A 22,786-nucleotide genomic window follows, 5' to 3' on the forward strand; every position below is an offset into this window, starting at 1 on the left:
TTTTAATAATACTTTACACAACTTTATAGATTTTAAACATATGTTTTTTGAACTGACACTATTGCTCCAGTTAACCCATTTATGCCTAGTATCTAGAAAAAAGGCCTTGGCAAACAGCGTAGACCCTGATGAGACGCCATATGATGCGGCGTCTCATCAGGGTCTACGCTGTTTGTTTAAAGGAATTTCTGTAACAAATAATCTAAATATAGACATAAATATACCAGACATCCCTTAAATTTTGGGAATAAATTGATCCAATTAAGAAGGATGGGAGAGTCCACTAGGTATAAATGGGTTAAACTCCAAAATAAAAAAGTACTCACCCAAAAGATGAGGAATAAAAAGTAGAATGACTGCAGATAACTGCATCTTCGACACAGTGCACGTTAACATGACGGTGTATTGGTCAGCATAAAAAACACCTGAAAACAACAAAACGAAAATTTCATGAATAATTTTTAATTCTGTTTGGATCAATTAATATAAGGACCCATTTGGTTTTAACCATTCATAAACATTTCCTTCTGCGAAAGCTGTAATAGACCAGTTTCACAACACCAGTCTGCAAAACTAACTTTTTTGCCTTCATGGCCAATGTGGCTATGAAACATTGAAAATGGCATAGCCAGAGGGAATTTTCTTAGCCAGAAAAAAATTGAATTAATTTACAGTGACGTTATCTTGAAAGGATGACAACAGTCGTTATATATAGTTTGCAATTGGGGGGTTAAAGTGTAAACAAATGAGTATTCCAGGTTTCAAACTTTTATTCCATCACATCTGACGCTGACAGTTCATTACAATATTTTGCAATGTTATTTACATTATATTCAAAGTTTTTATCATCATCAACATCATCATCGTCACATTGTTGACCTTAGCAGAACAATAAAAGTGTAATTCTTGACAGCATGTATTTACCAGTAAAAATACAAAGCCGGTGCTCACGGGTATCGATCTTAATCAGATGAATGATAAACACTGTTACGGTTATTTCATAATTTCAAAGCTATTAATAACTCACATTCAACTGTTGTACTTAATTTAAAAAAAAAACTTGCATTATTATTTTATTTATCGGCCTAGAATGCAATTTCAGTTAACCAAAAGTATTACGACATTTTACACCCTCTATAACATCTAAGGGAGATCACTTATGATAGAAAACTAAGGGAAGTAACCAAGCGGTGTCGCTAAAAATTTACACCTGAAATGCGTATATTGATTATTTATTGGTTTATTTTCTTGGATTTTTTTCATTGCAACTCAGGCGATCTATATTAAATTTTTCTATCGCCAGAGCTGATATTTCATCGCATTGGCAATCAGGCGATAGGTTAATTTTGCAGACTGCAACACTAACGCTGTTGCTTTTTTTAGATATCATGTGACATGTCGAATTTCAGAACAGGGGTGTATAGAGCTTTGGCGGAGAATATCAATTATATTATAAATCAGTTGATTTTTATTAATTACATTCGGGATTTTCATGAGCACTGACAATGATTACAATTATGGCAAACATATGCATGTGTTGTTTAGTCTATAAATTGAAGCGGGGTTATAAAATGAACATTCTAACACCTAAGTCATATTTCAAAGCCAATATACTTAGTACCACTATCAGTGCTCCAGCTAGGCCTAAATTGAAGGGCACCCCACCCTGCCCTTCGCCCCCCCCCCCCCCCCCACCCCCTGCCTTAAACATTTTTTTTTAAATATATATTTTTTTTTTTTACATATAATAATTAATAAATCTCTTATTACATTGTAATTACTTAAATCCTCATTGTATACATTATATTTGAATGGTTTAATAATAATGGGAATAATAATTATATTCTAACAATTATTAATAACATATAAATTAACATGCAACAGGAAGCATTCCAGAAAGGCCTGCGCGCTCGAAAGTGCCGTTTTCACAAAATACTGCGCGTGGAAAGTGACCTTTTGACAAAAAAGCCCCCCTGCCCTTTTCAAATCATAGTTGGAGCACTGCACTAGTGTATACATGTATATACATTTTATTAAATCTTTATTAAAATTCAAGATTCCCATGATCATCAGAGCAAATGTGGTCTGAAGAATAAATATTGATAATTGCACATAACAAAGATATGATTAAGACATTACTACAAAACGTTATTATATAACGTAGATTCTCAAAGGTATGTTTGTTGGTCTGTTATATTTTTCATGAACAATCGAACGTGTAAACTGTGTTTTGACTCAATCATAAGAAAAAGCAATAGAAAATGCAAAACACATGACACTATTTAAATGTTATGTCATTTTTCTTTTAACTTGAATTAATATTCTTTTACAATGAAAGACAATATTCAAGAATTTTACACAGGTACAGTGATAATTTTTCATTTTTAACGAATGACAGGAATCTCACTAGGATTTTAAAACAGGAGTCCTAGGACTCCTTGCTTGGAAAAAGTAGTAGTCCAAAAGGAGTCCCATTGAATATTGCACATGTCTTAAAACTTTAATAAAAAAATCTAATTAAATGAAGAATGAAAATACAATAAATACATTATATAATTGTTTGTTTCATTATTAACTAGAAATGGCTCGGCAGAGGCCGAAGTGTATCCCCACGCCGCATGTTTGACAGGGGGCGCCCCAGGGTTGGTAATGGGGCCATGCATAGTTGAGATATACCGTATTGTCATAAGAGATATTCAGTATCAATTTGAAGTAAATGGGTGTAGAAATGAAGAAGTTAATGTAAAATTACCTAAAGCATGAGATGTGTTTGTCAGAAACACACTCCCCCCTACTGCGCCGCTTTGAAGCCATATTTGACCTTTGACATTGAAGGATGACCTTGACCTTTCACCACTCAAAATGTGCAGCTCCATGAGATACAAATGCATGCCAAATTTCAAGATATCTTCAATAATGCAAAAAAATTGGCAATGTGAAAGTTTTTGGACGGACGGACAGACCCACGAATGATACATTGTGTGTCTAATATTTTGTGGGACTATCAAAATCTCGTATTGTGGGTGTTTTCATTTTTGTTTCTAACGAAAGATACATTGTGTGTTTTTCAGACTTCTGTGTCTATATCACTGTGTGTCTTTTCACCCAAATAAATTGTGGGATCATATTATGTCAAATAAAGAGTTACAACTCCACTAAAAAACTATGTATTTAACACAAATACCAACAAATGACACATATGTTAGAAATGTTTAATAAAAACATATCTATCAAATAACTGTCACGAATGCATACATTTATAAATGTAAACTAATACAATCAAGTATTTGCAATCTATGCTAGTGCTCTTAAGAAACAATACAACACTTATTCTTTGAATGTAGAAAATTTCAACCATTGAAATCACTTTCCCCAAAACTTAAGCAAAAGGAATATTGACATAAGTTTCCTTTATCATGTTCAAAAATATTATAAATGAAATGATCCGCATTGTGCATCGAATTGCATTAACCACAACTAACTGGATTTACACATTAAAAATGGCAACATTTTATAATGTAATTTCTTCTCTTTCTCACTTCAGCCATACAAAACCACATACTCGGTAAAGCATCACACACCAAGACCATGGTTACCCACCAATTCAACATACATTCAGGTACATTGACACAACATGACTTAAAACTACACATTTTTTATTTTTCAGAGGTGTATGTCAAGACATATAGTGGATATTTTGCCTGCAAGATAAATGCTCAAAAGTAATGTGCATCATTGGTCGATTCAAAACAATGTTGCCAACCAGTAAATGACAAAATGCAGGCATACTGGACAAACTTTAATAGCATAAGATTAACAAAATGGTTGTGGGATGTCACTAATATGAACCTAATATCAATTATTGTGGGTCATCAAAGGAAGATATAATGAAAATGTTACTGAAAAAAATATGACCTTATTCTTAAACAAAAATATCCGTCTCTGTACGAAGAGTGTAAAGATTAATTAATATCAGATTTAACTTTGTTCGCAAATGGATTTTACTGCAGCAGAACAAAATGGAACAAAATAAAACAATTAAAAACGAGGGCTGCCAGAGGACATCGCTGGTCAACTTTTCTGAATACTTGTCACATATTTGCTCAGATCACATGTTAATTTTCAATATGTTCAAGTTATTACAGAGTATAATCTCAGATCACACTTACTTTTCAGTACATTGAAGTTTTGTAATTTAAGCTTTTGTAATGAAAAACTAACATTGACAAAAACAAATAACATTTTCCCAAAGTTATTTGTGATTTATAAAAATTTGACCACAGCAAATGCCGTGGTGGGTACAGTAGCTCTCATTTTCTTTGAAAAGTTGAGCTAAACAACACCTAGGAAAAGTCAAACAAATATTGAAATTGAATGTCGTATTTCTTCTACAGACTCAGTATAAATCCTATTTACAACATGTATAGACAGTTAATATGTATAAAATATATCTCCATTTACCTATACACACACATGACATGAACTTCAGAACTAGATGCCTGTCGAGCCCAGTGTCAATAAAGCAAAGTTGGTATCCTGTTTGGACAAAGACACAATTAATAACAAAAAACAAAAAAAACTGACAAAAACCAACAAGAAATATTTGTTTAAAAAAAATGTCAATGCATAAGAAAGATACAGACCGGACAAGGTGTATAATGCTTATTTTTGACCTTTGAACCTTTATATCGACTTGAGCGACTATATCTGAGGCAATCAGAAGCCTGTTTATGAAAATGACGAGCCAATGAACACCAGGCTTTCTAATTGACGCATGCGCGTACACCTGCGTGTTGGACATGTGGCTTTTTTATGTAGTGGGACTGTCAAACTCGCAGAACCCATACAACGGATTTATATTTGACGATACTTGAAGTGTGACCTTGACCTTTGAGATAGCGACCTGGATCTTTCGTGGTGCACACCAGCTCATGGTGTTTAACAATTATGCCAAGTTATTTAAAAAAAAGTGTCAATGCATAAGGGAGATACAGACCGGACAAGGTGTATAATGCTAATTTTTGACCTTTGAACTCTTAAATCTACTTGAGCAACTATATCTGAGGAAATCAGAAGCCTGTTTATGAAAACGACGAGCCAATAAACACCAGGCTTTCTAATCGACGCATGCGAGTACACCCGCGTGTTGGACATGTGGCTTTTTTTGTGTAGTGGGACTGTCAAACTCACAGAACCCATACAACAGATTTATATTTGACAATATTTGAAGTGTGACCTTGACCTTTGAGCTAGAGACCTGGAATTTTCGTGTTGCACACCGGCTCATGGTGTTAAACAATTATGCCAAGTTATTTTTAAAAAAGTGTCAATGCATAAGGGAGACACAGATCGGACAGTGTGTATAATGCTAATTATTTACCTTTGAACTCTTATATCGACTTGAGCAACTATATCTGAGGCAATCAGAAGCCTGTTTATGAAAACGACGAGCCAATGAACACCAGGCTTTCTAATCGCCGCATTAACATACACCCGTGTGTTGGACATGTGTGTTTTTTTGTGTAGTGGGACTGTCAAACTCGCAGAACCCATACAACGGATCTATATTTGACGATATTTGAAGTGTGACCTTGACCTTTGAGCGAGAGACCTGGATCTTTCGTGTTGCACACCGGCTCATGATGTTTAACAATTATACCAAGTTATTTAAAAACAAAGTGTCACTGCATAAGGGAGATACAGCCTGGACAAGCAATCCTGACCCAAAACCTAAACCAACGTACATACAGACACGCAAGTGCAATTGTGGCAACTATATCGAGCTCAATCCCAGCGGCATGACAAAAATTATTCCAATCATACTGGTAAACATTCCCATCAGAAAAAACTAATTGTCAGTGTTTTATTCAACTGCCTCGTCCTTTTTAAAAATTACAAACCAGTAACTGTATAACAAAAAAAATATGCTTAGGGTGTGTGCATATGTATTTTGAACTAACAATTTCAAACTAAAAATGTCTAGACAACTCTTACAAAGTTTCCTCAAGATTTGTCAAAACATGATATTATCTTGAAAAATAATGGATCAAAAATGTGTCTTCAAGCATATTTACAATTATTTTTGTAAATTTTTGCACACATTCTAGCTTTTGGACCCACATGACCCAGATTCCATATTGGTCTTGCCAAAACATTTTCTTCAAGTTTGGACCATACATATGGCAGCTTAAGTTACATATTATAAGCAACTTTTGGAAAGGACACACAATCTCTTTTTTTTTAAATAACAAAAGCTGTGAATCTAAGAAAAACCACAGGAGAAAAAAGAATCTATTTGGAAAAATGTTTCTTCCTAAGTAGTTACAAATAGAGCTTGCTTCTAAAATTCATTTGTGACCTTATGTTCATAACATGTGTTTTTATTATATACCTTAAACTTTACTTATATTATTTGTAAACTGAAATCAGGTATATAAGAAAATAAATAAGGTACATTCCAAAAGCATCGATGAAGCAAAAAGGAAAATATTGTATCTAAGCTTTTGTATAAGCATTTTTAACGTTTGATAATATACCAGATTCTTTTCCACCTTTAGACATATACATAGTAAAGTTTCAATTCAACAAATAAAATGCACACACAAAAATTACCACTTGCATACAAACATCACCCATATTTGCCAAGTCACTGTTGCATGAACTTTTCAATGTCCCTCGAAGGAATTCTTATAATGTTCCATCCGAGTACCGGTAGTAAACAACATGTTTTTATTTTTTCTTATGATTCATTGCACTAATTTTCTTAATTATCTTGTCGTTTGACCTTTTCCATATTTGCCCATTTTTCTCACAACTTTTCTGTTTGGCATCTTCAACCTGCTGTTTCTGCGGACAAATTCCACTTTTTAGATATTCACTAAAGTAAGTTTTTATTTCTTCCGTTTCTACCTCTGTGAATTTCTGAAGTTTTGCAGCCTTTTTGGGGGGCTTCCTTTTTCTCTTTCCCTCAAATTCCTCTTCATTCCCATTTGATATAGTGTGGTCATCTTCGTCCATGTTTCTGAAAAAGTTACAAAGAATATTATTCAAATAGAAGCAAGCAACACTAATTCAAAACTTATTACAAAATATATAGTCCTTATTTCTGACAACACACACTACAGTGGCGATAATTAAATCAATAGAAAACCAAAGATTCTGCTATTTTGGTCTTCTCAGATGAGCTTGTTCAGCATAAATTTCCAAAACATGACCAAAACGCAACCTATTGTCTAATAGACAAGATTCACATCAAACATCTAAGCCCTAGTTCTTGCTCTATCAGAAAAGGAGTTTTCTCTATGCTCACAATGAGCATTTTGTAATCAGGTGCGCTGAAAAGTAGTACTGAGATCTTAGAAAGCCATTCGAAAAGTAAGAAAAGTAAAAACACTGGAAAGCGCAACTCAGCTAAAAAACATTGATCTCCAATGGGGATATTAAAGTACATTGTTTCAATTTTTTTAATTTAACTTACCCATAGCCATCTGGGGCATCAAGACTTGTGTGCTCAGCATCGACTTCTGCTTGACATTCAAGACTTGTGTGCTCAGCATCGACTTCTGCTTGACATTCAAGACTTGTGTGCTCAGCATCGACTTCTGCTTGACTTTCTGCTCTATTTTCATTACCACATGTCTCTGGACCAGATGTTAAAATGTCTGAAAACATTCATCAACTGTTTACAATGTGTACTGTTAACAGTAAATGCACCTACATATTTATCGGATTTTCATCAATTTCATAATCAAGCATCTGCCATGTACAATAAAACAAGAGTATACATTATAGCAGGGCCACTATGGGTTGAAAAGGGATATAGATATACAGCCTGCAAATTTAATAATTTGATTGGCTGATAAGGTAGGTCCAAACAATAATATAGATTTCAGCAAGAAACTCCGGGAAATGGCAGCCATTTTGTTTTAAGTCAGTCTGAATCTATTCTAGTATTAAATAAGAAAGTAAATGTGAAATGTTATACATACATGTAGATATTTAAATAACATCATTAATAAGTAAGTGTTTGATATTGGCCCTGTTATTTGTCCTCGGGTCAGTCTTATTGGCCCTCTGCCTTGGGCGAATACGACTGCCCTCAAAAAAATAACAGTTGAGACCAATATCAAATCACTTAATCATCAACAAATAGTTAAAATCAGTGCTAAGAAAATATATATATATATATTAGATATAAGACATTTATGAAAGAAAAATATACACATACATGTGTTGTCCTAGAAAAACATTAACATTTTGCATTTAACTGCTAAATCTGGTACTTACAAAACTTTTATTATTCAATCCTTATATTAAATAGTTAAATGTGCTTTTAGTTTATAATTTTTATACCATTAGAACACTGAATCTAATTTAATAACAAGGGCTGTTTGTAAAACATGCATGCCCCCCATATGGGCTGTTCGTTTTAGTGGCAGCCATTGTGTGAATACGTTTTTTGTCACTGTGACCTTGACCTTTGACCTAGTGACCTGAAAATCAATAGGGGTCATCTGTGAGTCACGATCAATGTACCTATGAAGTGTCATGATCCTAGGCAAAAGCGTTCTTGAGTTATCATCCGAAAATCATTTTACTATTTCGGGTCACCGTGACCTTGGTCTTTGACCTTGTGACCTCAAAATCAATAGGGGTCATCTGCGAGTCATGATCAATCTACCTGAGAATTTTCATGATCCTAGGCATATGCGTTCTTGAGTTATCATCCGAAAACCATTTTACTATTTCGGGTCACCCTGACCTTGACCTTTGACCTAGTGACCTAAAAATCAATAGGGGTCATCTGCGAGTCATGATCAATCTACCCATGAAGTTTCATGATCCTAGGCGTACAGTACACTCCACGCGTTTTCCCCAAATCCCCTCCATACTCCGCGGGTTTCGACCTGGAGGGAGATTAAGAAAATCCCGCTATACGCGGCGTTTGCATGATTTTGAACACGGCGGTTAACGATCGGCAAAACTGATAAGCCGACGCGGCGGCCCTCGGCGTTGGCAACGCGGGGGAAACTCCGCGTTTTACGAGATAACGATCAATTTAATTTTGTTTGACTTCCTGATTTTCAAATAAAATTACATTTATTACAAGTACATACATGTACATGTAGTATAATATTTACAATTAAAAAAAAACAACCAAGATAGATCGATCCCGACGTGGTTGTAGAAGTAGTTGTTGTTTTATAGAAAACACGTTGATTTACGACACACAAAACGTCGTCTTTTAACTAATACTTACCAATTAATATAAACACAGTTTGCAACATTGTTTTTATTTTGATAATTTAATCCAAAGTTTTCATGTTAGCAGGTGATTTTCTATACTGAACATGTATACAAATGACCAAGGACCCTAAAAATCTCGCAAATCTGTGTGAATTGACAGTTTGACGTAATCAAAGAAAAGCCTCTTCCTATCTAAAGGCATAACTTACTCAAGTAAACACGTTCAAAGAATGCATAAGGAATGGTTTTAATTGTCGGAACAAAGTCAATTCTCTGCTCGCTAATGCATTGATTTTCTCTTTGTTTGTAGGTTATTCCATTGATTGCTAAAAGGTGGTAACTATTGAGTTGATAATTGCATTTAATATTCACAGTTGTATTCTTGTTGCGTCGACATTCTAAACAATGTTTACCAGTAATTATGGACCAAATCGGCAGAGTGACATTCACACATGTTAATCCCTTTTGTCAAAACACCGCAGACAGCAGTCTACACAATAGGTCAGTAAACAAGCTTTGCGTGTTTTCATAACGTCAAACACATCAAATCCAGTTCCGCCCAGATGTCTTCTTTAGTCAGTTTACTATACAATTAGTGTTAAAATAATTACTCTACTAAAATACCGTAACGATAAAGATTCGGCGTGTTCGATTTAAAATTATTATAGAGGAAATATCAACTTATTCGTGATATAATTCCGTTAATAAATACAAAAGAAACTTTTAACCGAAATCAACAAAATTCAATGTTCTCTGCGCTACAAAGTTTGTATAAAAAAAATCAATACACGCACGCTTTGCAGGAGTATACATTGTACCTTGACCTTGTACATTGCAGCATAATTTTCGCGCGCTTTTTGTCGGGAAATATACATGACTGTATATTGGAAGCATTTGTAAACGTCGTGTTAACAATTAAAAATCGTAGTGTGTTTCGGATTACGAATTATTATTCTCATTTGGAAATTTTACGGAACATTTATCCTTGTGTCACATGTGTTATGATTTAAATATTAATTTGTCAAATGTATTATATTAGACTAATTCATATTGTAGACGTACCTGTGAATTAAAAAACATAATTTTTATACGTATTAATTTTCTATACAATTATCTTTTTTATACATGTACTACAGTATTTAAACAATTTATTATAACAATGTTTTTATTTTTTGGCATGCCCAGTAGCACATTGCTAACGCGGCGTTGGGCGGCGATCACTGATAAGAACGGAAAGTGTCTGCATTTACCGCCTAGCCTAAAGTAATACACGCCGCGGGAATTAGCGAACGCGGCGTAACGCCGAGCGTTTTATCGAGTTCACCTCGCTCTTCCAACGCCGCGTGAACACTCGCTAGCAGAAAAAACCCGCGGAGGGAGCGCGTTTTTTGGGGAAAACGCGTGGAGTGTACTGTATGCATTCTTGAGTTATCATCCGGAAACCATTTTACTATTTCGGGTCACCGTGACCTTGACCTTTGACCTAGTGACCTCAAAATCAATAGGGGTCATCTTCGAGTCATGATCAATCTACCCATGAAGTTTCATGATCCTAGGCGTATGCGTTCTTGAGTTATCATTCAAAAACCATTTTACTATTTCGGGTCACCGTGACCTTGACCTTTGACCTAGTGACCTCAAAATCAATAGGGGTCATCTGCGAGTCATGATCAATGTACCTATGAAGTTTCATGATCCTAGGCCCAAGCGTTCTTGAGTTATCGTCTGACAACCACCTGGTGGACGGACCGACCGACAGACCGACCGACAGACCGACATGAGCTAAGCAATATACCCCCTCTTCTTCGAAGGGGGGATAATAATTGATTAAAACAAGATCACCGCATAACGGGTGCCAACGCTCGGCTGAGGATGCAGTATTGAATAAATGAAAGCTTGTCAGATTATTTTTTTTTTGAAAGTCACAGTGAATTTGACCTTTGACCTAGTGACCCAAAAATGGGTGTGGCATGTAAAACTCAGCAAGGTGCATCTAAATATAAAGTTTTAAAGTTGTAGGTGGAAGCACTTTGATAATAGAGCAAATTGTCAAGGTTTTAGCACCAGGCGGACGGAAGACAGCAGACGCCGGACAACGAGCTGGCTGTGACAATAACTCGGGTTTTCTCCGAAAACAGCAGAGCTAAAAATCATCAAAAATACCTTCAAAAGGAATGCTCCCATTTTCATCAAGGCTCTTTCCTACAAACTTTTCTGTAAGGTTCATGTCTTGCATCAGCAATACTTTGCTGATTTTGACTCTTTCAATGAAGCCAGACATTTGCCTGTAGTGGTCCAAGCGCACTCTCGTTGTATGACCCAGGTGGCTACACAGCCATTGTAGCTTGTTTGGTTTCAAGTTTATCACCTGAAAATAATATTATGATCAGAAATTGCAATCATCAATCATTGTTTAAAGAACTGCACTTTGGTTCTCATTACTTTTTGTGCTGATAGAAAGGCTTGTTATTGTGTAATTCATTTAATATGGGAAGGTGAAAGTCATTCTGGCTTAAAAGAAAAGTTTCTGCATTCATAAGTCTAAGAAATTGTGTATTGTGCTTAAAAAAATAAAATAAACAAAAGATGTGTTTTTCAGAAACACAATGACCCCTATTGCGCTGCTTTGAGGCCATATATTTGACATTTGAACTTGAAGGATGACCTTGACCTTTCATCACTCAAAATGTGCAGCTCTATGAGATACACATGCATGCCAAATATCAAGTTGCCATCTTCAATATTTCAAAAGATATGACCAAGGTTAAAGTTTCAACGACGCTTTGAAGCCATATATTTGATCAAGTTGTTATCTTCAATATTACAAAAGTTATTCATTATTGCAAAAGTTTAACAAAGGTTAAAGTTTTCAACAGAATGACAGACAGACAGGCGAAAAACAATATACCCCCGATCCTTCGTTCCGAGGCTGGGCATAATAATCCACTGTTAAATTTAAATGAGTTCCAAACCCACAAAGTACGAGATATAATCTTTACCTGGCTTAATGTTGCAGTTATTTCCTAAGGTTCACCTCCTGACTGACTGTGTGTGATGTATCTTGACGTTCTGATGAGCAAACCTCTTGACTGGATGTAGGGGATGTATCTTTATGTGCTGATGGCCAAACCTCTTGACTAGCTGTGGGTGATGTATCTTGACCTGCCGATGAGCAAACATCTTGACTGGCTGTGGGTAATGTATCTTGACGTTCTGATGGCCAAACCTCTTGACTGGCTGTTGGTGATGTTTCTTGACGTGCTGAAGAACGAACCTCTTGACTGGCTGTGGGTGATGAATCTTGACCTCCTGATGAGCACACCTCTTGACCAGCTGTGGGCGATGTATCTTGACCTGATGATGAGCACACCTATTTACTGGCTGTGGGTGATGTATTTTGACCTACATCCTGATTTGAAGGGATAAAATCATTAACAAAAAATAATAAAATGCCAGCGTTTCGGTCAATGATGTGCAGACTAATGAATTATAAAATCAAAAACACAGAAAAGGTGAAAATAATCACATACACAAACATTATGTGTATAGGTAAAGCCAAAATTGTTAATATGTTTGTACACACATTTTGAATTGAAATCAAAGTAAAATGAATAGTTTAAAAACGTGTTACTTTGCAGTAAATGTTGTGGATTTTCAATTTATTTCAGGCATGGCGAAATTAGAAAAAATCTGCCGGTCATCCGGACAGGCATTTCAGAAAATGTGCCGGTCCGGAGAAAATTTAGCCGGACCGTAAAGCAACAACAACTTAACTAGAAAATTCAAAAATGGCAGCGATCACATCTTGATCTCTTTATTCAACCGGCCGTTAAATTGATTTTAATCGCTTAGAGGTTACACTGGCAGCTAATTGGTGTTAATCGGTTGTGTAATGTCAATCATGTTGTGAAAAATTCGCGTGTCAGTTTTTATTACATGTATTCCCTATTAGAACGGTTCAGTGCGATAATTTCAATAACGTATGTGCAAGCCGAATAATTATCAAATTAAAGTTATTCGAAACGATTTAAACATTCTTACTTTAATATGATTGCAGTTTGGAGCGGCTGTTAAAATATACTGCGCACAGTACAAAACACGTTACCTGACATTTAATGATTAAGGCATTTCATTTTTCAGAACGTTTACTAGTAATTAATTAAATAAAAAAGACGATTTATTTACATGCTAACGCAGTGTAATTGTTAACAGAGATTCATTTTCATTTTTGACCAGTATCAGAAAGTCCCCGGGAAGCACGTTTTTTTACATGGCACTGCATATGATGCAATAAAAACATTTCTTTGTACATGTATCGTATTGCATTCAATCTAAATTTAAATTCGCTCGTCCAATGAAAGCTCTGCCCCATAATGCACTGTACTCTTTACACTTATGAAAAATGGCGTATGCATATGGTTGTGTTGATCACGATACCATATTTTATTGTCCTTATCCTACTCGAAAAATATGTAAAAGCTATCAAGATCTTTTTTGTTAGAACGCAGTTGGCGATTTTGCAAACGAGTTTAAAGTAGGTGTTGTGTAACAAGTTGGATTTGCTAATTGTTCGTAACAAACCTACAGCAAACATCAAAACAACGAGCGATTTCATTTTCATGATGTAGTAAGCGATTTGCTCTTTAATGTCAATAATCTAAGTAACTGTCATGTTCATAACTTGTGTGACTGTCATGTCCATAAATTGTGTGACTTAATTGTCCATAACATAAGTGACTGTCATGTCCATAAATTGCGTGACTTTAATATTAATAATCTAATTAACTGGAATGTCCATAACTTGTGTGACTGTCATGTCCATAAGTTGTGTGACTTATTTGTCCATAACATAAATGACTGTCATGTCCATAAATTGCGTGACTTTAATTTTTAAACTATGAAACTGTCATGTCCATAACTTGTGTGACTTTAACGTCCATAACCTAAGTGACTGTCGTGTCCATAAATTGTGTAACTTTAATATTAAAAAAATAAGTAACTGACATGTCCCTAACTTGTGTGACTTAATGTCCGTAGTTGTGTGACTTTAATGTTAATAATCTAAGTAACTGTAATGACCGTAATTTGTGTCACTGTAATGTCCGTAAGTTGTGTGACTTAATTGTCCATAACCTAAGGGACTGTCATGTCCATAAATTGTGTGACTTTAATGTTAATAATTTAAGTAACTGTAATGACCGTAAGTTGTATCACTGTAATGTCCATAAGTTGTGTGACTTAATTGTCCATAATCTAAGTGACTGTCATGTCCATCAATTGTGTGACTTAAATTTTATTAAACTAAGTAACTGTTATGTCTATAACTTGTGTGACTTTAACGTCCATAATCTAAGTGACTGTAAAGTCCATAAATTTTGTGACTTTAATGTTAATAATCTAAGTAACTGTAATGTCCGTAAGTTGTGTGACTGTAATGTCCGTAAGTTGTGTGACTTTAATTTTATTAAACTGCCATGTCCATAACGTGTGTGACTTTAACGTCCATAACCTAAGTGACTATTATGTCCATTAATTGTGTGACTTTAATTTTATTAAACTGGGTAACTGTCATGTCCATAACGCAGGTGTGACGTGTGACTTTAACGTCCATAACCTAAGTGACTGTCATGTCCATAAATTGTGTGACTTTAATTTTAATAATCTAAGTAACTGTCATGTCCATAACGTGTGTGACTGTACTGATCATCAAGTGAGTTATTGGGTTGTGTTTTTCGACTAAAATTATAAATATGGGTATGGTTTTGAGCATCTAAGTATATATATGGGTATTGAAATCAGAAATTTGCTTGTATATATATAAATGCATATAGATTTGAAAGTATCAGCATCAAAATGGGAATGATAAATGTCATTCTTGTACATAAATGGGTATCAATCAGTAGCGAGAAAGATGCAGAAACTTGACTGTTTTTATATGTTGCTTGATCGAACAAGATGATACTGTGACGTCATATATTAACATACGTCATAATTAAGTGACGAAATCGTTACATAATCTAAAAGTGCCGGGAAAAGTGCAGTTACTGCAAATTATTTATGAAAATTGTGTTGGAATTTGACGACTGTCAAACTATCCGACTTTATGCTACATGTGTACACGGAATTATACTCTGCCATGGTGACATCATGGATAATTATATATTTTTTGTAGAAAATTTTGATTATGTGTGAAATCATGAAATCGTTATCACAGGCTTTGAAAGCAAATTAAGAAAAAAATTAATTTCCGGTCATACTTAAGAACGCTCTTTATAATACATCAAAACAACATAAATATTTGCATAATTCAATAAGTATACATGTACAATATTGATATAATAGAGATTAAAATTCTAGAATGAATTGTGACCACTTTATCAAATTCTAGTACTGAAATGGGTCCAGTTTATCAAAATTCTTGTATTGAAATGGGTCCACTTTCTCAACAGTGTCGTATACAAATGGGTCTGCTTTAAAAAAAATCTTGTATCAAAATGGGTCTACTTTATCAGAGTTGGGTCACATTTCGGAAGTCTCAGCGGGACACTCCTACCCTAAAATTTGGGAAGTTACCGAAGGTTGGTGGCTCTACCCAAACGCACAAAACAAACAAACCAAATACATAACGAATAAACAATCCCACAATAAAAGTATTTCAGGGCGGTTTTCAAGAGAATGTAAAACTACCCATACCACTGGAATTAAAACAAGAGCACCGCATAACGGGTGCCAACGCTCGGCTGCGGGTGCAGTTATGAATAAAAGATTGTCAGAATTGTTTTTTTTAGAGGTCACAGTGACCTTGACCTCTGACCTAGTGACCCCAAAAATGGGTGTTGCGTGTAGAACTCCTCAAGGTGCACCTACAAATGAAGTTTCAAAGTTGTAGGTGGAAGCACTTTGACTTTAGAGACAAATGTCAAGGTTTTAGCACAACGGGGAAGGCAGACAGCGGACGAAGAGCTTGCTATGACAATACCTCGGTATTTTTTCCAAAAACAGCCGAGCTAAAAATCAGCTCAATATCAGTAGTTTGAAAGAATTGTTCGTATTTGCAATCCTGTGGTATTATCCACACATGTTGATTTGTAGAAAGCAACAAGACTGCTTTACTTTCCAAGTGATAATTTTATATCCTTAGGAAAAATTACAGTTCACTCAGTCTTTTATTTATCAATTTGCACCATCTTAATTTTTTACATTGATCATAGTGTGAAAATGCACAAAACTTAGACCAGCATTGAATATTCCAATAAAAGTTAAACATTTTATAAACACAATAACTATACTATTTTCTCTTCTAGTATTTGCATTGGTCGACCATCAAGGCTGTAAATTTGGCTGAAAAAAAGCCCTGCATTTACCTCAGAATTATTTACAAAACAAAATGTACATGCAAGTACATTGTGTGTTTGTGTTGAATGTAAAATTTATATTTACATGTATATTTATTTAAGTAATAACTTTCAACTGCAAATTATATATCAACAATGCACCAGCTACTCACATTAAAACAAAATGAACACTGTCATAGAAAACTAAACAGTTCTGTTCCTCTTGTTTTATAAACTCATAATTTTTTAATAGTTCATCTGGTGACAAACTTTACCCAGATTTACCCTAATAACATTTCAAGGGACCAGGGCCCTCATGTTGGCGAATTTAACATCCATGAAGAAAAAGGGGAAATTGTTTTAGCTTTATGTTCAATTAATGTTGTTCAAATAAAAGATATCCAACTTCACATTTTATGCAATCTTTATAATCGCCAATGCATCTTTAAAAGAAAATAAGAAAATCCTATAATATGTTTCACTGAAAATAGTGTAATGATCAACGTTTTTGCTTGAGCAATACACATTTATTTGCTCGTAAGATGTAAAACTTAAACATGTAGTCAGCCAACACATGGTTTCCCTGGAAAAGCCGCATTTTAAGACACACTGGTAATGGTTACAATTGACAGGTAGCTAGTTTCTTCGGCACCTGGTTACTTCGGCATCGTAATTAAATGCCACTTTGGCTTTCGGGTTTGACCAGTTCGGCATTTACAGTTTGTCTAATCTAATAAAAATCTCATTATGGTGGCTGCCGCTCCACAACGCCGCTTTACTTTTTTTCCATATAAAAAAAATTTGCTGCAGCAAAGTTGTTTACAAACAAAATGGCGGTGTCTTTTTAACGTTGCTAACAACGAGCAGGTGCGCGTGAAAAAACAGCGAAATTATTAACAACTATTGAAAGCAATGTGCGTTTACTCTTTTAAAATTAGTTGTGCTTATGGCGTATTGGATGTAAAAAAAATGAGACACAAATTAAATATTGCATTTCCCTATCACTGTGTGGCCAATAAAACATTTCAAAATGACCTTATTTATTCCTGTTTTCATTGCTTAAACTGGGTGCCATAAGACCAGTGATTTTTTTTGCTTTTTTTTCTTACAGCCTGTGCCTTTTGGATTGGGAAAATTAGCGCGATAAACCATGAAATTGGGAAAAATTGCGCGATAAACCATGAAATTGGGAAACATTATAAATATGATTATAAGAACAGAATTAAAATTATTAAAGTATGTTTGACAGCATTTTTATATTATAAAGTACTAATTTAATGTGTTCTTACAATGAAGACAATGTTAAGTTTATATCCTTCCACATTCATATTGAACTTGCAATAATCTACATAGATTCTTAAATATACCATATTATCATAACCTCTTAAACAGTATGAATTTAATCAGTATTCTTTTAAATTAAATATCATATGGTGAAAACATTAACACATATTTATAAAAAAAACGCTTTAGTTGTCTTGCTATGTTAATGATGTATTATATGGAGTTAAAATAATTTATTTCATTTCTTTACCTTTCAACATCTTGCACTTCAATGCTATTTCAGTAAACTGTAAAGCGTGACAAACATAATAAAGCAGAATATGCATATGAATCTGATTTTACACAGATCCACTAACATATAAATCATATCATGTTTGTCTCTTTCCATTTTCGAACGATACTCATCTTAAATGCATTAACTTTGTGAGTAACGGTAGACTAACTCCAATTTCCATACACTGATTTCCGTGATGCACATTCACTGTGAAGATTTGTAATAAATATTTGTTGTTTTTATCTCAAACGTTATATTTTGCGTTAATTGACACACGCCTTAAATTATTCCGTAATAACCATATGATATCCGTTGTTAATTTGAATGTTATTTATCATTTTCGCCACGCATCCCAAATTTCTCGTCTGCTTGCCGCCATCTTGGGCGTGTGTAAAAACAGGCGTTTACAATCGGGATACATCGACTATCGTCGGTATCCTCCGCAATATAGAGAGATGTGGATAGCAACGTAAAATTGTATTCGGCTAAATTCGCGAAAAATACGCAAGTCAGTTGTTGTTCGGCGACGACTCAGCAACTCGATCGGCACTCGTTCGAAATTATTGCTAAATTACATTGTAATCTTATTGGCTTTATTGGGAAAATGTTGTTTTTTTTTGGGAAATTTTAATCAAATTTTTGGGAAAAAACGTCATTTTTTGCAATTGGGAAGCAGCCGAATATTGGCTGTAATTTCTGGCAAAAAAAATCACTTAAGTCATTCACAAAAAGAAAACATCTAAATGGATTATACATATAGAAAGAAAACATACGAAACTTACCTCACATATGGTTCTATAAAATATAAATCCGTTATCCGTTATGTTGGTTTCTGCAACGTTTAAAACAGTCCCACTACACACAAAAGCCACATGTCCATCACACGGGAGAACGCAGGTGCACGCGCATGCGTCGATTAGAAAGCCTGGTGTTCATTGGCTCGCCTTTTTTATAAACAGGCTTCTGATTGCTTCAAATATAGACGCTCAAACTTTCACGGACACTTGCAAAAATAAAAGTTACGGTCTAGTCCATCGCATAGACAGTTTTACATGGACATCCTTTGGACACACTTTGGACAAAAACGTTGTGCGACCTCTCCAGATAGGTTTAAAGTTGCACAAGACACATTTTGACGAACTTTGGGCAAATGTATTGTGCGACTAGTCGCACAATGAAATTAAGACACACAACGTATATCTAGGCATAAAAAAAGTTGCACAATGTATCATTCGTGAGAACGGACGGAGAGACTGACGGACAGACAGATGGACGGACTGACGGACAGTTTAAAAACTATATGCCGCCCTTCCGGGGCATAAAAAAGATATGGGGAAGGTTTTAAGTGTCCGGACAGACGGACAAATGCCATATGTTTGAACTTTGACCTTGAAGGATGACATTGACCTTGATCTTTCACGATTCAAAATGTGCAGCTCCATTAAGTTATAGCCAATGTTAAAGTTTTGGGACGGACAGACGCCATATATTTGACATTTGACCTTGAAGGATTACCTTGACGTTCTCCTTTCACCACTCAAAATATGCAGCTCCATGAGATGCACATGCATGCCAAATATCAAGTTGCTATGTTCAATATTGAAAAAAGTTATGGCCAATGTTAAATTTTTTGGACGGACGGACAGACTGACTGACTGTAGGACAGTTCAACTGCTATATGCCACCCTACCCCAACCCCCATAACTTTTGACCCAAGGGTCAGATCAAAATTCCAAAAAGTGCACTGTGGCACCTACGGTATGCTCATAGCTACCATGTGTGTAAGTTTCCAGGGAGATTGTGGCCAGGACGGACGGACAGACAACGGATATAACCACATAATAGATTTCAAAATCTAAACCGAGACCCTAGGTTCAAGGTCAAAGTGGTAAAAAGTAACATGACAGGTTTTTTTTACCTTATATAATGGACGCCGAATATCGGCGTCTTCCCCCACCAAACTAGGCATTTCCCCCTAAAAAAAAAAAAAAAAAAAAAAAATAAATTTTTTTTTTTTTTTTTAATTGAAAGATGTGTCTCATGATTATAATATATCAATTCTATTTCAATTTAATCTTGCAAAACGCGTAATAAATTATGAAAAAAACAATGAATATAGTGCAAACATGTACAAATGTATTGTAATAATGAGAGAGTAAGTAAACAAATCCCCCAAAAAGGGGAACGCTGCGAAAATTTCCACGCGCACAATTTTTCCCCAAAGTGGAAAATCCCGCGTAAAATTTCCCCCACATAAGGGCTAAAGGCCCCTTTCCCTACAACCCCCAAAAAAACCTGCATGAGCATGGAAAGGTCTTGTCCAGATACACTTGCATACCAAATATGAAAGCAATATCTGAAGGGACAAAGAAGTTAAGAAACTTTTTCGAATCGCGGTCGCAGATTTGGAAATCTGAAAACTGGCCCAAAGTTCGAGGTCAAGATCACAGGGGTAAAAAAATTAATGCACATGGATAGGTGTTGTCTAGATACACATGCATACTAAATATGAAAGAAATATCTGAAGGAACAGTATTTATGACAGGGCTTTTTTTCCTTCTTTGGGACCCAAAAAACGGCCCTTTCCCCTCGGATTTTTTTTTGCCCTCAGAAGGTAAATTTTCCCTTAGACTTCATTTTTTTCCCCTTAACCCTTTCCCACTCAGAAGCAAAGTGAAAATGGCTATGTGCAAACAACATAAAACAAGAACAACCTGCGAGTAACTCGCAGTCTGTACTTGTTTTATGCTGTTTGCTGCTCATCAGTATCTTACTCTTAGGGTTGGAAATAAAGCTTTTAAAATTTGAATCTAGTAAGAAAGGTCTAATATTAAATTAAACTTTCTAAGGGACTACACAAGCGTAAAAATACGTATCTGAGTGGTAGTGTTAAAAAAAAAAATATATATAATTTTTTTTTTACTTTAAATACATAAGTTAACCTGATTCGGTGTAGAAAATATAACATATTGCATAATTAAATTATCTGTTGCCTTGAATTTGTTTTAAAAACAGCAAAATATGTAAAAATTGATTATCTAAGACTTGCCTTATTTTCCCCAAAATCTGGCGTTTCGCGTGATTTTTTACCCAAAATCCGGCATTTCGCGCACATTTTTTTTTCTCGATGAAAGCAATATCTGAAAGGACACAGTAGTTATGAGCCTTTTTAAAATCCTGGTCACAGATTACAAAACCTGAATACTGACCCCAAGTTCAAGGTCAAGGTCATAGGGGTAAAAAATTGTGTGCACATGGATAGGTGTTTACTAGATACACATGCATAACCAAATATGAAAGCAATATCTGAAGGGACACAGTAGTTATGAGCCTTTTTCGAACTTCGGTCGCATATTTCTAAATCTTTAAACTGACCCCAAGTTCAAGGTCAAGGTCACAGGGGTAAAACATTGTATGCGCATGAGTAGGTGTTATCTAGATACACATGCATACCAAATATGAAAGCAATATCTGAAGGGACACAGTAGTTATGAGCCTTTTTCGAATCACGGTCGCAGGAAAATCTCTGACCCAGCCCGACCCCAAACCCCATAACTTTTGACCCAGGGGTCAGATCAAATTTCCGTCTCTGTCACCATCGCATATGCTCATAGCTACCATGTGTGTAAGTTTCAAGGTTCTAGTGCTAATAGTGTAGGAGAAGCAGGTGGCCAGGACAGGCAGACGGACGGAAGACGGAGATAACCACAATATCCCCACTTTTTCTCAGAAAAGCGTGGGGATAAAAACCAAAATTACACTATTCCTTACTTGTATGTCCAGTTTTAACTCTTCACTTTTTTTATTCCCCTCATTACACCTTGCCGATAATAATTAATCATTAACAACTCACATACATTTGGCTGCGAAAGCTTGTTAGAATTTTTTTTTTTTTTTTTTAGAGGTCACAGTGACCTTAACCTTTGACCTAGTAACCCAAAAATGGGTGTGGCGTGTAGAACTCATCAAGGTGCATCTACATATGAAGTTTCAAAGTTGTAGGTGGAAGCACTTTGATTTTAGAGCCTATGTTAAAGTTTTATATTAGAGGTCACAGTGACCTTGACCTTTGACCTAGTGACCCCAGAATGGGTGTGGCGTGTAGAACTCATCAAGGTGAATCTACATATGAAGTTTCATTGTTGTAAATGGAAACAATTTGATTTTAGAGCCTATGTTAAAGTTTTCTATTGGAGGTCACAGTGACCTTGACCTTTGACCTAGTGACCCCAAAAATGGGTGTGGCGTGTAGAACTCATCAAGGTGCATCTAAATATGAAGTTTCAAAGTTGTAGATGAAAGCACTTTGATTTTAGAGCCAATAATAAGGTTTTAGCAGGACGCCCACGGCGGACGACAAGCTGGCTATGACAATACCTCGGGTTTTCTCCGAAAACAGCCGAGCTAAATATTGCTTAAAATGTACAAGGAAGTAAAAACGTACTGTATATTTTTACTTCCTTGTACATTTTAAGCAATTTACTATTGAATCAAATGTATATTTTGTTACATTTTTTTGTTTTTATTTAAAAAATAAATATTTAAAATCGCATTTAACAGTAGTGATTCCAAATCTGACCAGTTACTGAGCCCCCATTTTTATTGCCAGTGCCAGGAAAATATTTATTTCAGCAGAGATTACCGTAAA

General features: G+C 35.2%; 1 protein-coding gene across 1 annotated transcript in view; it reads right to left on the minus strand.

Moving 5' to 3' along the window:
• LOC127860275 (uncharacterized) overlaps positions 1–22,786 on the minus strand; it is a 271,820-nt gene that overhangs the window by 226,687 nt on the left and 22,347 nt on the right. The window contains exon 2 of the mRNA XM_052398273.1: positions 327–425. Within this exon, the coding sequence (XP_052254233.1) occupies positions 327–396 (70 nt within the window). The 5' untranslated portion in view covers positions 397–425. The remainder of the gene's footprint in view (positions 1–326; positions 426–22,786) is intronic.

Source organism: Dreissena polymorpha, chromosome 15 (genome assembly GCF_020536995.1).
Source record: "Dreissena polymorpha isolate Duluth1 chromosome 15, UMN_Dpol_1.0, whole genome shotgun sequence".
Taxonomy (NCBI): domain Eukaryota; kingdom Metazoa; phylum Mollusca; class Bivalvia; order Myida; family Dreissenidae; genus Dreissena; species Dreissena polymorpha.